A 16969-nucleotide genomic window follows, 5' to 3' on the forward strand; every position below is an offset into this window, starting at 1 on the left:
CTACTCCTCTGTAAAATGGGGAAAGCCAGCCTCTACTTCTGGCTAATGTGTGTCATATACGTTAGGCCTGGTAGAGTCCAAACGGGGGGTGCTGAGCACACAGAGGTGTCAGGCGGGTGACGGTGATGGGGACCGTCCAACATTGCCTGGGAGACAGCTGCCACCTGCCACCATCACACTCCTGGGCCCCTAAGGGAACTCTGTGCACACCCTACTGTCATCCCATTCCCAACCATGCCCTCCAAAAATGGGGGGAAATCCGCCCTGCCTTTTTGCTGTGGGAACGTGATAGTCAAAACCTTGTTTTATCCATGTGGACATGGGCCCAAGGACCTTAGCAGAGGTGAATGTCATCTGCAAGATGGGGCCATTGCCTCCATGCCGGGTTCCTAGGAAGCATCCTGTCCTGGGAACATACAAATGGGGGCTTTTCCGTCAAAGAGGAGAGGACACGATTGTGTGGGGTTTTGGTGGCAGTTTTTTGATCCTAGTGGCCAAGGTTGGCTGTGTAGACCACACACCTGGCCTCCGATTTCTCTTAGCCTCTAAGGTCAGATGGCATCTCCCCCTGCTTGCCCGTGTGTTTCCTGCCTGGGTCCGTTCAGTTACTGGGGGGCCCTGTTGTTGCCAAACAGCACCCGTGCCATCAGATGGGAGCCTTCCACAGACCAGAGGTGGTCACAGACTTGACTCTCTTCTCTCCCCAGGCTCAGCTGCACAAGAGGCCGGAGGCGGACAGTCCCAGTGAGGCCCCAGGCTGGGCCCCCCAGCCCAAGACCCCCAAGTCCCCGTTCCAGCTGGGCAGTCGCGTGCTGCCCTCCAGCATGGAGAAGGATGACAGGTGAGGGGTCTGGGGGACGTGTGTTCTTCCATTTAAAAAAGTGAAAACAAATCTTACATCCCCCAGACGATCATGTGTTATTGTTTGGGGAACATAAGGCATCTGTCTGTGTCTTATGGGCATTGAGTTAGTTAGTGTTCTCCAAAGAAACAGAACCAATAGGATGCATATATACGCATACACACAGAGCAGGGAGAAGAAGGGAGGGAGAGAGAGAAGAAGAGGGAGAGAGTTCGAGAGAGAGAGATTGAGACTGAGATTGATTTTAAGGAACTGGCTCACTCGATCGTGGGTACCAGCAAGTGCAAAATCTGCAGGGCAGGTCGGTAGGCTAGGGACTCAGGGTAGAGTCAATATTGCAGTCTGAGTCCCCAGAAGTAGCCTGTGATCAGAATTTGCTCTTCTTCTGGGGAGGTCAGTCTTTTTCTATTAAGGTCTTCAACTGATTGGATGAGGCCCACCCATAACAGGGAGGGTAATCTGCTTTACTCAAAGTCTACTGATTTAAATATTAATTTCATCTTACAAAATACCTTCACAGAACCATCTAGAACAATGTTCAACCAACTATCGAGGTACCGTGGCCTGGCTGAGTTGACGCATACAATTAACCATCATATGCCTAGGGTGACAAATGGATGGACAGAGATAATTCATGTGTCAGCGTGACTTCACAGCTGCAGATTATTTCGTAGAATGGGCGTACCGTGATTTATTTACCATTCCTTGTTGTCGGGCGCTTCAGTTCCTGTTTCTTGCTCATCGATCACGTTAACACGGAAGCTTTACCACCTGTGAGCACCCGGCTCAGCATCGCCTGGGCACCGGGGATGCAGGGTCAGGTGCCTCACAGCCCTGCCTGCAAGGAGCTCTCAGTCTGGCTTGCACTTGACTCTCACTGGCTTTGTGCTTTCAGGTCGGAGGAGCCCTCTCCCCAGTGGTTAAAGGAGCTAAAATCCAAGAAGAGGCAAAGCCTGTATGAGAACCAAGCTTGAGCAGGTATGAAGTGGGGGCACAGGGGGGACCCTGGGCCAGCAAGCAAAGAGTCAGAGCCTGGAGGTGTTGTACTCTAGGAGACAGAAGGGAAAATGGGTGCAGGTGTTCTGGGTTCCAATGAAGAGGGGGCTGCTGATCTGTTTCCTCTTCGAGGAAAAAAATCCAGGTGGACAGCCTGGTCTAGGGGCCAGATAACCTAGGCTCTGGGCTCGCGCACTTCTCACCGCATCTCAAAACCCTTCTATAAAGTGGAAAGGCGGGGCGTCAGCAGTTAGCTTAATCCGAAATGTCTCCAACTATTACATTCATATATAACCTGTATGAATAAAATTTAATTTGAACAAAAAGAAGATTTAAAAAGTCAAATAATTAGATATGCCCTGGTGTGGGTCCCAAATGACTTCCTATCGTGAACGTCAGGTTGTCCATCTGTAAAATGGGGTAACAGCGCCCATGTCACTGAGGGGTCATGGGGCTCACTGAGAGGGCACTAAAGTGCTGGCGGTCATCCTAGGTGACCTATGGCTCTTGCTCCCTAAAAGCTGGCTCTGATGTGAGTAGCCCAGGAGACCCGCCAGCCCCTTACCTGCAAACCTCAGATCCAGAAAACACTGACGATAAAGTTTTTCATGACCTCCTTAGTGGCAAAACCTGACCTGCATGGATGTCTGTACTTTACACGGCGGGTATATTACGGGGGCATTTCATAACAGATATGTATGCATAACGCATGTATATACGTGCAGATAATAAACTCCCCCCCACCACCAAATTCTAAATTCCCAGGTAATCGGTGCTCAAGGGCTTGGGATAAGGAATGGGAGCCTGGGTTGATTTTTGTGTTTAGTGCTATCTATGTGATATCTCTGTGAACCTTCCAGCCATCCTTTTGGGGAAACAGGCTGGAACCCTAACCTGACCCTAAACTTTACATTGGTTCTACTGTATCTGGCCACCTGCCACCTTCCTCACCCCACTCCAAAAAAAAAAAAAAAAAAAAAATCCCCAAAACCAAAAAAACCCCCCCAAAACCAAAAAGTCCTCTTTCTTGGCCTGCAGCTTGTGGGGATGGGGGATGGCCGTCTCGGAGAATACCAGGCAAGGTTTAAAGGCTTGATGGCAGAGACACCTAGGGTCACATGTTCCCCTTGCTGACACCAGGACTGTTCCTCCTCTCCAGACAGGGGACACTGCCACGTCTAACGAACTGAAGCCTTAACTGTCAGAGCCCGAAGATGAGGCCACGCTGATGCCGTTCCTTCCTGCACAAGGTTACCTGCCTGGGCCCTTCCGGTTGGGTGGAGAACACGGCCCAGTGCCTCCTGCCGCTCCACAGGCTCTCCCCGGATCGGGGAGTGAAGACCCACCGTCCTCAAGCACTCGCACGTCTCCCCAGACAACACTTGAGGCTGAGGACGCAGCCAGGCTGCCCAGAACTGTCCACGCTTGTGGTTTTGTGTTTTATATGGAAAATGTGCATTTCTACGCACTGTAGACATCACTCCGGGAACATCGGTTTGAGGCTGGACCATCTCCCCGGGTTCTGGAAAACACCTGCATTGTGAAGGCACCTCTTCCCCCAACACCAGCTCAGGTCCCTTTCAAAAGCCCACTTCCAAGGAAGAAGAAACTCTGTGTCCTGCTAGAATTGGGGCCCAAAGCAGTGTCACCGGGCTGGGTTGTGATTGCTTTATTGGCAAGTTCCATCTCCCTCCCTTTCCAAGAATCAGCAGCTCCAATTTTTTAAACATACCCACCCTCATTTCAAGTGTATCTATTCTCACCGTGGGGCTGCGTGCAGACATGGCCTGTTCATTATACATCACTTTGGTTTGCTTTAGAAGGCATTCAAGCAATAATTCAGCCAATTTTCTTTGAAATTGGATATGCATATACGTTTTTTATGTCCAGAAGGAAAGATATGTGAATAATTTGCTTGAAGTATCCGATCATCTCAGGTTATCTTACCCCTTATCCATGCTTTAAAAAAAAAATTCCCGTTGTCACCTTCATATATATATTTTCCTGGTTTCTTTTCATTTGAGCTCTGATGTCTGTGGAGTGACCTTTGTCCCTTGGCCTCAAGGGGTCATCAGCGGCAGCCCCGATGGCAGTGCCTTTCCCACTCAAACATCAGACCGGCCCTGAGAATCTTCTCCGGTCTTCTTTGAACAGCACCCAAGCTGTTGGCATGGAAGAATTATTCCAAATTGGAGCAAATGCATGAATGGGGGGATGGGTTCTTCTGTTTCTTCTCACCTCTTCCTTCTACCAGTCCCCGCCCCACCCCCTGCCAACTGCACCTGACCAAGTGCTTCCTTTAGGTCCAAATGCAGGAAGGGAGGGTCTTGTTGAAATCCTTCTCTGGACAGAAGTGCTGGATGCTAGGTGACAATGTGTAGGGTTTACCTTGCCTCTTTTTTTTTCTTGCTAGCTCTAAGCTCATTCCCAGGAATCTCTAAGACCTCTGGGGGTCGTAGGCGCTCTCTACGTGGTCTTTCCTTTTAGAAATCCTCAACACCAGCCTCGTCCACGTCTGAAACCCAAGGCTCCAGCAAACATCCTAGATACGCTTGACTGGCCAACTGCCGTGCCTGGAGTTGCCATAAACTTTGTGCCAACCTTGCCTGGGAGATGCCTGTTGGTGAGAAAGACTCTTGGGCAATTCATAGGGCCCCCTGTGACTGCTGAGGGCCCCAGGGCTGAGTCTCCTAAGGCTAGATATGGAAGGGATGGGCCACGGGCATGCCCACCCACTGACTTCCCAAGACATGAAAATCTTTCTTGAGAAATCCATTATTTGCAAATGGTGTCAAGACGTACCTTTCTTCTCCCTGGCCACATCTCCAGGAGTCTCCATTTGTCTCCCCATCCCTTCTTCCTCCCTTATCATCGTTTACCGTCTCTTCCTTCTCTTGGGGGTGGGTGTGAGGGGTGGAGAGCAATCGTGCTTCTCCAGGTTCAGCACCCTGGACAGGGACTGAAGCCCTCTCCCCCCACCCCCCACCCCCACCAGTCACGTTGGCTGACCTCTTTGGCTACTGATGGGCAGTTGTTGGACCCTGTCAGCCACCCAGCCTTTTGCATATGGAAGCCTCATGCGTCTGTCTCGAGGTTTGGCCCTGCTTCATTATAGTTGGTGTTCTTTTCATTCCCCGAGTTAGTGGTCAATCAATTCTCTGTGGCTATTGGGTGGAGATTTGATTCCTCCAGGAACTGCTGCTTTGGGTGATTTTCCTTCCCTTCCCTTCCCTTCCCTTCCCTTCCCTTCCCTTCCCTTCCCTTCCCTTCCCTTCCCTTCCCCTCCCTTCCCCCTCCCCCTCCCCCTCCCCCTCCCCCTCCCCCTCCCCCTCCCCCTCCCCCTCCCCCTCTCCCCCTGTCTCCTCCCCTCCTCTCCCCTCCCCTCCCCTCCCTTCCCTTTCCTTTCCTTCTTATCCAGTTAATGTTCTATTTTGTTTTCTTTTTAAGTAGGCTCCGTGCCCAGCGTGGAGCCCAACGCAGGTCTTGAACTCATGACCCTGAGATCAAGACCTGAGCTAAGATCAAGAGTCAGACGCTTAACCGACTGAGCCATCCAGGCGCCCCTAGATCTGGTTAATGTTTTAAAACAATTTTGATGCAATGGCTTTCCAGGGCCATAGGTCCCCTTTAAAGACACTCCTCACGTTTTAACTAACTCTTCCTGGCTGCTGTCTTTCCTTCAGGTGGGAAGGGCCCCCTGGTACCATCTTGGACAGTAGGAGTTGACCTGCTCTGTTCAGTGAGACTATAGATACCATGCAAAACTCTCCAGTTCTTAATTGGTTATGTTTTAGCCCAAGTATACCCAACAGGGAAGAAAAGCACTTGAACATGAGATTAACCTGGAGATCTTTTGCCTGACTTCCCACACCTTGATTGGAAACAAAAATCCATTTAATTCCTTGGTGATTAAGACATACAAAGTCCAGCCCCCTTGAAACTGATGAGAGCAGCCTCACCTCCCCACTGCGGAGCGGACCCTCACAGTGGGTCAGGAGTCACCCTCTCCGTGCAGGCTCCCCTTGACCTCTGGATCCCACTGTGCTCAGTGCAACGACGTTAGAAGTGACTGATGCTTGGAACTTGTGCAGATAGCCGGGCAAGCGTGTCGTTGGTTTTCCCCCTCCTTCTAAGCTGAGTGAGCTCTCCGGCGCTAAGCGAGTGGTTGTATGTTAGTTGCTTGAGTTTGCCTGGGGCTGCCTTTGAAAATCTGTCTCTTTTTAAACTAACTTAATATGCCTTAATCGTTTGTATGCAATCAAGTCACCTGCCCTCATCCAACCCACCTTCCTGGGGGGCCTTTGGCTCTCCTTAAGTGAGAGTCTTGCACAGAACGCAGATCCCTTTATATGTACAATCTGTCTACAGACACACACACACACACACATGCACACACGCCCTTTGCACATCAGCATTTTGACGGCTGGTGTTTTGATAAGCCTATATCTAGATCCCCTTCTTCATGGCCCTTGCCTGATGAAACAGAGGCCTTTGGCCTACAAAATCCCATGGCAAGGCCTCAAAACTCAGTGTTGTGGAGAATTCCTTGGTGCCACCAGAGAAATTCCGGCAAAACCGAAGCCTCGCGTTGTTTCATGTTGGGGATTTTGAGTGACACTGACCTGACAGCCTCAGGTTATCCAGGATTCGGGAAAAGGACAATCAGATGGGAGCTTTTCCAGGGGGACAGGCCAAGTCCTAGGCTTTCAGATGAATGTGTTTGCTTTTGTGCATCCAGGGAAGTGAGGCCAACTCTAGGTATTGCTAAGGAGCGAGCATAGACAGGTGCAGGCCTGAGCTCCCAGAGCTTAGAGGCTGTGCGAGCGAGGGAGTGGAGGAAACCCTTGGCGTGCTCCCCCCGGAGGAGAGCTCGGCTGCTCGCACCCGGTGTTGGCGGCCGCCTTGTCCACTTACGCTTGTACATTTTTTCATTATGATGCCCCCAGATTGCCCCAGGAACTAGGCATAGTCACAAAGCTGAAAATCCCCAGGCGTGTGGTCAGATCACCTCCAAAGCTAAATGCTTTTTTAAAGGTGACTTGAGCCTGCGTGGAAGACGGTGTCCCACGGAGAACGCCGTCGAGCCCGCCTCTCCCTCACCAGTTCTGTTTCTCCCCCTCAATCCCTGTGGTTCCCCCCCCCACCCAGGCCCGTTCCTTAGTACAGGAAGTGAGATTACCTAACCTTTTTGTGAACTAGCATTTCAGGGGGAGCCCGAGGGGAGATGGAGAGGCAGGAGAAAAGCTCTATCCGATGACATCCTCGCCCTTAATTTACACGGTGACACGTGACTACAGTAACGGGGAAGCCTCCTACAGCCTCAATTGTGCCTTTCTTCACCACATGTTAAAACGCGGAAGCAAAACTCCCATGGCATCGTGATTCCACGGGGTAAGAGGGACAATATTGACATGGAGCCGCTTGAAGCAGGCGGGACCCATGCCGCGTCTGGAAGGGGGTCCACCTTGGGCTGCAACCACCTAGGGAGCCATGAGTCCCGGCTCTGCCGAGAAGCTGTTACAAGTCAACCCTGTTCTGATTTTGGGCAAGCTGAGGTTCTGGAAAGGCAGAGCCACGTGGAAAGCTGGTGGGCGCGAGTATGCCTGGTCTTCCCCAGCCTCTCCCCTTTGGCTCCCATCCCCTCCCACCCCCCCACCCCTCTAGAATTTGCTTGCTTTTGTTTGGATTGGTTCCTGCAGGGAGGGGTGCAGAAATCTGTGTTCTGGAAAGTCAGCCTGAGGGTCCTGGCAAGTCAACCCTTAAAGTCAATCAGCCTCTCCCCCTCGCCCACCCCGGAATCTCCTTAAATAGTCACCCTCCAACCTCGTACCCGAACATCTCCCTCCGTGAATCAGACTGGCCCTTTTTTTTTTGACAATCTCCAGTGGTGTCACGCCTGCCAAAAAAAAAATCCAAACAAACAAACAAAAATCATGCCGTTGTCTAAAGAACAATTTGAGCTTTTCACTGGTCTCATTCCACGTAGCCTTAGAGATCCTGTAAATAGGGGGCTTGCAGGAGTAATATATTGTGTTATGGAAGCTATTTTGTACTGTATTGTTTCCTAAATCATACCAGTATTCTAGAAGCGACGCACCTCCCAGATGATTCTGATCCCGAAAACACCTTGTAAGATTGGGGGAGGGGAGGAGGAGTGGAAATACATATAAATACACTATATATTTTCCTAGCCTTTCTTCTGAGTCCCTTCCCGAGATATTTGAGTCACGGTAGAAAAGAAACTCCAGTCCCGTGTGTAGGAAAGTCACACCCGCCACCTGCTGGCACTTGCCTTATGCATTCACAAGCTCTAAGGGGTTCTGACAGAAGGCGGACGACCGGCACTTTATCCCATCCCAGAAAGAATCTCTAATCGGGTGACGGAGAATTCATCTAGAAAAACCTGTATTTTTAACGTTAAAACCCCTGGGGCTTCCGGGACCTCACAGAGTATTGGGTACCTACAAGTGCTTTTATATTTTGTAACTGTAAAGAGGTTTCATACGCACAGAAGAACAGCGGGGGGTCTGGTCAACTGCCATTAAACAGGGTGACCTTTGCATGTACAAAGAGGTTGCATTCAGACCATGGAAATAGCGAATAAAGCTTCGATGCAAGTTGCGCTGAAGAACTCGGTGTGTCAGTGTGTGGATGAATGGGCTCTGCCATGCATGCACGCCCGTCACCAGCTGAGTCGGTCTGTTGTCTGTGCTGAGCTGGGGGCCGCGCGGCGGGAAGGGGGGAGCTGGGCTCCTGGGAGAGGGGGACCCGTGGAGACAAAGCAGGATGTCCATTCAACGTGGGCTTGAATCCTCATTCTGCCACCTCCCGGCTGTGGGATATCGCTGAGCATCAGAGCTCCACAATGAGGCTGGCGATAGTGACATTAGTGGACAAGAGTTGAAGGCAGTGGTTCTCAACTGGTGGACTGTGCGTCCCCCCCACCCCCGACCCTGCGCCATGACACCTGGCACTGGCAATGACGGGAGTCATTTTTGCTTGTTACAAAGAGGGAAGGGAGATGCTGCTGGCGTCTGAGGGGTGGAGAGCAGGGGTGCTGCTCAGTGTCTCGCAGTGTACAGGATGGCTCCCCCAATGCCAAGAATTCACCGGCCCCAGATGGCAATAGTGCCGATACTCAGGACTCGAGCCTAAGGAAAGGAGACGTGGCCTGTGAAGGTGCTGGGCACACAGTAGGTCCTCAGGATCCTGAAGGATCTGATGGGAGGAAGTCACACCACCTCTTTCTTCCCCCTTAGATCCCTAGCGGGTGGCAGCTGCGTTCCAAGTTACGGGGTCCAACTTCGGGAATCCAACTCTACGTTCCGTGGTCACCAGTAAGAGGCAGTCCCTGGGTTTGAATTGTCAATAGCAGGCAGGGTCCTCAGTGAACGGAACCAAGGACGTGGCTGCCCAAGCCGAGCTCTGTTCCACCATCTCTCCGTGGTTGTCCATTTACAGATGTTGCTGACCTCCAGTAGCTCGCCCAAGGGCACACAGGTCCACCTGCTTCCAGAGGCCAGCCGCTGTGAACTGACTTTTAGGCTCACTGGAGGATTTTAGCCAAAAATCACAACCAAACCAAATCAAACCCTGTTCCGTAACAATTCACACCTTGGCTCTCTCTTCATTTTAGTCTTCCAATAATCATTAGCTATACTTAAAAAATGCGTGGGCCTGGGTTTTTGATTTGGGTTTATTTCCTGGTTTCTGTTTGTTTGGGTTTGTTGGTTTGGTTTTTGGGGTCGCAAATAAGGTGACTACTGTGATCACTTTTATTTCTGTTGAAGCTCAAATCTGGGGCCCTGGGGCAAGCCAGCCTCTCCTCCTTCTCTCTGCTGTGTGACATCGGGTAAATGACTTCACCTCTCTGAACTCAGTCTCTGAGCCATCTATAAAATGGGGGTCACAATCCCTTCCTTAAAGAGGGCTGGGGAAGGATTAAACACAGTGTGCGGCACACAGTAGGTCTTCAGTAAATGGGAGCTGTCCGTTGTGTATGCCTTCTACACGAAGAAAATGAACCTCTGTTGGGTCTGTTACAGCATCGTGTGGAAACCCAATTTGGGGGTTATTTTTAGGGTGATCTGACTTAAAATTTAGGCCATGTGGCCCGTGGGAAAATGGAGTCATTCTGGGGTCCCTCGCTTTTAAGGGCTGATGTCCTTCCAAGGATGTCGTTCACCCAAACAGGAAGGCTTGGGCTCCAGGAAGCCCAAGAAAGGGAGTTGGGGGGCCCTGGAGACGGCGCTGTCAGGCTTCCCACAAAGCTGATGAGGTCCGTCTGCCCCCGGGACGCCATCAGGGGCCGTGGCGGAGGGACACAGGCGCTGGGGCCTCCTGGGCCCACTATTGGAGTGCAATGGCCCGAACGGAATGGGGTGGACAGGGCGCTGCCTCAGCAGGCTGGGATGTGCTGGGCTGTCGAAAAGCACCCATAAATAGGACGCTGCTGGCAAAGGCAGACTGAGTCTGCGGACGGTGCTGGCCCCTCTGTTCTTCCGGAGGCTACGGCAGCAGGTTCATTCTGGGATGGGCTGGGGCGGGGAGGCGCGGGCTGCCCTGGCAGGCCCAGACCTCTGGGATCTCCGCGGGGCGTGCACGGCTGGCTCCCGCACAGCCCAGGGATTCACCGGAGGCTTGGAGCCAAGAGGGAGGACCCAACCCAGCCACCAAGCCCCAGTGGTGTCCGAGGGGGGTGGCCAGGGTTAAGCCCCTGGGCGTGTGCTTGGGGAAGGGGGCCTCCAAAGACTAAGCGCAGCTGAGGAAGGGGAGTGAGCAAATCTGGGGGCTGCCGAGGATCCTGGGAATTCTCCCTGAGCCGGACCGAGCCGTCTGTGCTGCGGAAGCCAGGCATGGGCAGGACGGGCAGCCTGCAGGTTATGCATCACTGGGCCTGTGGTCAGAGCACGCAGGGCCACACAGCTGTGCCTGCCAGCAGGGTGGGGTGTAGACGTGTGTGCCTCGTGGACCACCGTGGGTGTCTGCAATGGGTGTGGGGTGTGTGTGTGAGCAGGAAGGGGGGGTGGTTGTGTTCGGTGGGTGCGATGTGACTGTGTGATCACAGGAGTGTGCGTATGCGTGTGCATGTGTGTGTGTTGATAAACTGGAGAACAGTCCCATGCGTCTGTGTGTCACGGGGATCATGAGAATCCTCCCATGACCACCTCGTCGTGACTCCCGCAGGGCCTGTGTTGTGAGTCACGGTCCCCACAGGGATGAAGGGGACTGTCTCTCTGTGTCTGTGTCTCTTTGAGTGGTTGGTACACACTAAGTGCTTTACAAATGCAGGTAGAATGAATAACCAAATGTGTGGACACTGGGCTGCAGCAGGTGTCCCAGGACCCAGTCCCGCATCATGCATTCTCTAGACGTCTGTCTGTCTGTCTCCCACCTGTCTGTGGTCTCCTGTTCATCCTGATCACCCAGCACCAGGCCAGGCACTGAGTGGGTGATCATGGAATCTTTGGGAACAGAGAAATGAATGAACAAAAGATTAGCCCAGAGCATGGAGGTGGGAGACATCCCTGTAGAGGGACCCCGCTGAAGCCCACCCTCTGGCCAGGGTCCAGGGGTGGTGTGTCTACACAGAGCTTGAAGAACCCTGTTTTGGCGGGAGCAGTTGGGTGTAGAGGAAGGGCATGCCCTTCGGAGCCAGGCCCAATCCTGGCCGCTCCCTCACTAGATGCCTTGGGGAAATGGCTTCACTTCACTAGGCCTCAGGGTTTCCCTCTATAAAATAGGGATCCTGAGCCCACTGACTGTCCCAGTCCTCGTGGTGCATGATGGGTGCTCAGTGGGTGTTTGTTGAATGACTGAATGATCGAGTGCGATGAGTGATGACCACGTCCCATAAGCAGCCCGGCTCTGTAGGTTGTCCTTGACTTCAATCACATCAACACGTGGTGTGGTCCGGGGGGAACCTGGTGACTCACTCGTTTTCCTTTCGTTGGAGACAGAGGTGTTCCTGGGGAGATGGCGGAACAGCACGGAGGGCCAGAGCAGGCTGCCGCTGGCAAGAGCCATGGAGGCCTTGGGGGCAGCTACAAGGTACAGGGCAGGGAGAGGTACCAGGGGCGGTGGGCCTGGGGCTGCTCTTGGGCCTCAGGGTCAGCTTCCCTGCTAGGTAGCCCCCTCCAGAAAGGAGCAGAAGCCCTTCCAGCCATCGGGGGCCAGGAAGACACCCTGCTCACCATGCTTGTACTGAATCTTCTCTCTTCTGTGTCCTCATCCGCAGAAGAGAACTGGTCACGCAAATGCAGCCTGACCCAGTGGGGCACAGAGGCCCAGGGGTCTCAGGAGACACGGTGCTGACTCTTCTGCCTGACCTCAGTCCAGTTCCCTGGCTTCTCTGGGCCTCAACAGCCCCATCTGGAAAATGGGAGCAATGCTCCCTGTCTCAGGCCCCAGAGCTGGCGCCGAGGAGAATTCCAACAGCTGGAATTTGTTGGCTCTTCCTCTCTGAGCTATCCCTGGGGGCTTTAATCTGAGACAGGGTCTGAGGATGGGTTGACTAAAGGGATAACTGCACAGGAGCGTTTCTGTGGATGGGCTCGTGGCTTTAAAGAGAGAGGAAGAGAAGCAGAGGCCTGCCTGGCCCTGGGTCCGATTGGTGGGAGCACAGGGCTGGTCTAGGGACTCTAAGGGCCTTTGCAAAGCCCCAGAGGCAGGGGCCCACCACGAAGGTGGGTGCTACTGCCAGCCCTTCCTGGCTCCTCTGGCATCTGTGGCCGTGCCCTGTCCACACCAATGTGGGGGAGGAAAGAGCCAGCCCACGTAATGGAATCCTGGTGTTTCTACTTAATCTGCTGTGCAGTCTGAGACAAATGACTTACCCTTTCTGAGCCTTCTATAAAATGACCAGAACAGATGTACACCAAGGACCTTCTACAAAGACAGTTTGTGCTTCTAGGTGGATAAGAAAGGTGAAGCCGTCCTCTTCCTTTGCAACCTCTTCCTCTCTGGGCAAGGGACAGGTGAAAGGCAACCCAGAGGTTGCAAACTGGTCTTTTCCTTTCTCAAGCACAGGGAAATTTCGCATTGAGGGAAATAGAGCTTTCTGGCCTCTCTTGAAAAGTTTAAAACGGGGCGCATATTGCCTCCTGGCCATAAGCGGCTTCATTTCCTTTCCTTGGGTCATTTCACTCTCTTAGATTGGGTCCTGGGGCCTGCCAGATACTAGTTGCAATCCCTGGTTTAATTGAGGTTCCTGGAGGCGTTGCCCTCTGTGGCCACGAGGGGGCAGTAAAAGCCTGCAGCCGATGCTGGCTCCGGAGGGGTCCAAGGCAGAGGGGATGGAGCCCAGGGGATGTTATCTCCCCGCCCTGCCCAAGGGGGACTGTGCAGGGAGGGGTCTGGGGCTGGGACTGGGAGCCCAACCCCCCTCCCCATAGGATGCTCAGGGTGCTTGCTGCCCTTTCAGGTGATCGTGTACGAAATGGAGAACTTCCAGGGCAAGCGGTGCGAGCTCTCGGCCGAGTGCCCCAACCTGACAGAGAGCCTGCTGGAGAAGGTGGGCTCCATCCAGGTGGAGTCTGGGCCGTGAGTACCTGGAGCCCCAGCCCCCTCCTCACAGCCCCGAGCCTCCTGGGAGTCAGGAGGTCCGGGTTCCTGTCCTAGATCTGCTCTGGGGCCTTAAGTGACTGCCTTCCCATCTCTAGCCTCAGTTTTCCCATCTGTCAAATGGGGATCTCAGTGGCATGCACTTCAGACAGAGTTTTTGTGAAAATGAATGGAAAGACGCACTTATATAATAACAATATAATAAAAATAATAAGGAGGAGGAAGAGGGAGAGGAATTTGTCTTTGGAGTACCTACTACGTGCTGGACATTGTGCAAAGGACGTTCCTAAGAACCTACACAGAGGCTCTACATAAAATAGAGTCTTCATACTCTTTCCCAGGATGATTTTTCTGACTCAGAGTCTCAGCTTCCGGTATGTTCTAGGAGCTCCTGTAATACCTGGACCAGGGGTCCACGGTAGGATCGGAGGGAGGGTTCGACGTCAATGGTCAGCTGCTGGGGGGCCCTTCCCCCACCCTCAGCAGAAGCAGTGGTGGACCCAGGCCTGTTCCCTCCTACAGGTGGCTGGCGTTCGAGCGCAGAGCCTTTCGCGGGGAGCAGTTTGTCCTGGAGAAGGGGGATTACCCTCGCTGGGATGCCTGGTCCAACAGCCACCACAGTGACAGCCTCCTGTCCCTCCGGCCTCTGCACATCGTAAGTACAGCTCCTGCCGGCTTCGGGGAGCTCCTAGAAGCTGGTCAGCCAAGCAGGAGCTCAGCTGGGGGGCAGGGTTGGTAGGGACCTGGCTTGGGAAGGGCCCTCTTCATCTCTGACCTAAAAGATTGCATGGGACGAGAGGAAGTTGGCTAGTGAATGGTCACAGGGCTGGGGAGTGGGACACCAGGGTTCACATCTTGAATTTGCCAGCACAGCACGGACACTTCCCTGTGTAACCCTATTAAAATCAGGAGCCTCGTGGCCCAGCCTCGGACCAGTATTGGGCTCAAAGCAACACGTTCAGAAAGGAGCTTCAGAAAGTAACCAGTTCACTTGCCTTTTCCAAACACCCAGAAGGGACTCTGTCCACAGTGACACTTTTAAATGTCGCTCTGCTCCCCCACCTGCTTCCCCCACACTCGGTGGCTGCTCCAGCCCTCTCTCCTTGTCACAGTAACTGATGGCTGCCTGGATGACAGCGGGAGGAAAGCTAAGAAGACCACATCAGAACCTGGTTTAGTAAACAGGGAATCCTCCTACATTGCTAATTTTTATCTCCTTGCAGCCTCTCTGTGCCTCGGTTTCCCTATCTGCTAAATGGTGGAGTTTCACACGAGCTGAAAGGCCCCCTCTCGGTTTCATGGCCCCCTGGCTCTAAGATTCCCAAGGACAGTGGCTCAGAGGAACTGCCCTAGTCCCCATCCTTCCTGTGGGCCTCTTAGGAGTCCCCTCCCTCAGGCAGTGGGCTTGGGGGTGGGCCTGGCTCTGTGGTCACTGGACTCTTTCCTGTACCTCATGACCCCTGCTCTGAGTGTGGGAGCAGCTGGCTCACCCCATGATCCCGCCTCCCAGGATGGCCCAGATCACAAGCTGCACCTGTTTGAGAACCCAGCCTTCAGTGGCCGCAAGATGGAAATAGTGGATGACGACGTGCCCAGCCTCTGGGCTCATGGCTTCCAAGACCGTGTGGCGAGCATCCGGGCCATCAACGGAACGTAAGGGACCCATTCCCCACTCCTGCCCCTGCCCCGTCCTCTGGCTCCAAATGGAATCTCTGTTCACTGTGTTTCCTACATGCCCTGCTCTTCTAGGTCCTTTTCATAATCCTGGTCCTTCTTACCAGGGTAAGAAGTGACATAGTGGTTCTCTAGGTATACCCTGAATAGGAGGGTACATAGTACATCACCTCCCTCCTTCTAAGCTTAATACTTCTGTTAATGCAATCTTAAGATCACCTTCCCTTTGTCAGTGACTACATCTCACCCTATGGGCTTGAGATCTGGGGTTGAGCCTTGAAAGGTGCCACCTCTCCCTGATAACAATTTGTTCAACAACTTTTTACTGAGCATTTCTATGTGCAGAGTATGGGGGCAGCAAGAATTACACAGCCTCTGCCTTCAAGAATTTTAGTCTGCTAGAGAGACAAGGAGACAGGTACCCATAATTCATTGTGATCAGGATTATGATGGGGGACACACCAGGGCTCTGGGTGTCCCCACCACGCACTTGATTGAGCCCGGGGGAGTCAGCAAGAGCTTTCCTGGAGGAGGAGACATATAAACTGAGATGTAAAGAATATGAATGGAAGGGGAGAGGGACACAGATACGACAAGGAAGAATGCTCCAGGCAGTGGAACAGCACGTGTAAGGGCTCAGAGACACTCCTCTTCAAGGAAAGTAGAGTTAGAGAGGTTGGACTAAGGGATGAGGCTGGAGATGTTTAGTGAAGGACCTGTGAGCAGGGTAGGGAGTTTGAATTCATCCAGAGGTCACTGGGGAGCCAGCGAGGAATTTAGGCAGGCAGAGAGCGTGGTCGGATGCTGGCTTTAAAAGGGTTGGTCTGGGGCGCCTGGGTGGCACAGGGGTTAAGCGTCTGCCTTCGGCCCAGGGCGTGATCCCAGCATTATGGGATCGAGCCCGACATCAGGCTCCTCCGCTATGAGCCTGCTTCTTCCTCTCCCACTTCCCCTGCTTGTGTTCCCTCTCTCGCTGGCTGTCTCTATCTCTGTCGAATAAATAAATAAAATCTTAAAAAATAAATAAATAAAAATAAAAGGGTTGGTCTGGCTGGCGGCAGGAAGCTGACCGTCCTCACCCGACCTTGGTACCCGCCAGGTGGGTTGGCTATGAGTTCCCCGGCTACCGCGGGCGCCAGTACGTGTTCGAGCGGGGCGAGTACCGCCACTGGAACGAGTGGGACGCTAACCAGCCGCAGCTGCAGTCCGTGCGCCGCATCCGGGACCAGAAGTGGCACAAGCGAGGCTGCTTCCTCAGCAGCTGAAGGGCACCCAGGCCCCAGTGGCCCAGGCCCGCCCTGGGGGGCAGCAGAGGCAAGAAGAGGAGGCTCCAGGGCCAGGGTGATGGTCTGCCTGTCCCCCCTTCCCCCGAATCTGCTCAATAAAGCCTGGGGCCGGTCCCCCACCTGCCATGTTCCTCTGCGTCACTTCTTGAGGGGGCTGGGGCTTGAGGGCTCTGAGAACCCACAAGGGGAGCTGTGAGCTGGGCTCATACCCTAGGCTCTAGTTGTCTTAGGCAGAGTCACATGCACATCTTGCACTGATTTTGTGTTTGTTTTCCATCTGTCAATCTGTCCATCCGTCCATCAATCCATCTCTCTGTCCACCCTTCCACCCACCCAACTTTCTATCCATCCTTCCATCCATTCATCCATCAGTTCTTTCCATCCATTCTGTCTCTCTTCCATCCATCCATCCATCCATCCATCCATCCATTCTCCCATTGATCCATCCATCCATCCATCCATCCATCCATCCATCCATCCATTCTCCCATTGATCCATCCATCCATCCATCCATCCATCCATCCATTCTCCCATTGATCCATCCATCCATCCATCCATCCATCCATCCATCCATTCTCCCATTGATCCA

The 16969-nt window shown here is 53.2% G+C and overlaps 2 protein-coding genes across 5 annotated transcripts in view; both read left to right on the forward strand.

Annotated features, from left to right (window-relative positions):
* Positions 1 to 3849, forward strand: part of KIAA1671 (KIAA1671 ortholog) — a 183552-nt gene extending 179703 nt beyond the window's left edge. For all 4 annotated transcript variants that reach the window (XM_048221395.2, XM_048221396.2, XM_048221398.2 and 1 more), the window contains 3 exons: positions 708 to 841; positions 1758 to 1840; positions 3018 to 3849. In XM_048221395.2, the coding sequence (XP_048077352.2) occupies positions 708 to 841; positions 1758 to 1836 (213 nt within the window). In that variant the 3' untranslated portion in view covers positions 1837 to 1840; positions 3018 to 3849. The remainder of the gene's footprint in view (positions 1 to 707; positions 842 to 1757; positions 1841 to 3017) is intronic.
* A 7984-nt stretch (positions 3850 to 11833) lies between these two features.
* Positions 11834 to 16359, forward strand: CRYBB3 (crystallin beta B3). The gene is made up of 5 exons (XM_026484689.3): positions 11834 to 11908; positions 13281 to 13399; positions 13943 to 14075; positions 14931 to 15073; positions 16194 to 16359. The coding sequence occupies exons 1-5, from the start codon at positions 11834 to 11836 to the stop codon at positions 16357 to 16359; spliced, it is 636 nt and encodes a 211-aa protein (XP_026340474.1).
* Positions 16360 to 16969: the final 610 nt, after the last annotated feature.

Source organism: Ursus arctos, unplaced genomic scaffold (assembly GCF_023065955.2).
Source record: "Ursus arctos isolate Adak ecotype North America unplaced genomic scaffold, UrsArc2.0 scaffold_34, whole genome shotgun sequence".
Taxonomy (NCBI): domain Eukaryota; kingdom Metazoa; phylum Chordata; class Mammalia; order Carnivora; family Ursidae; genus Ursus; species Ursus arctos.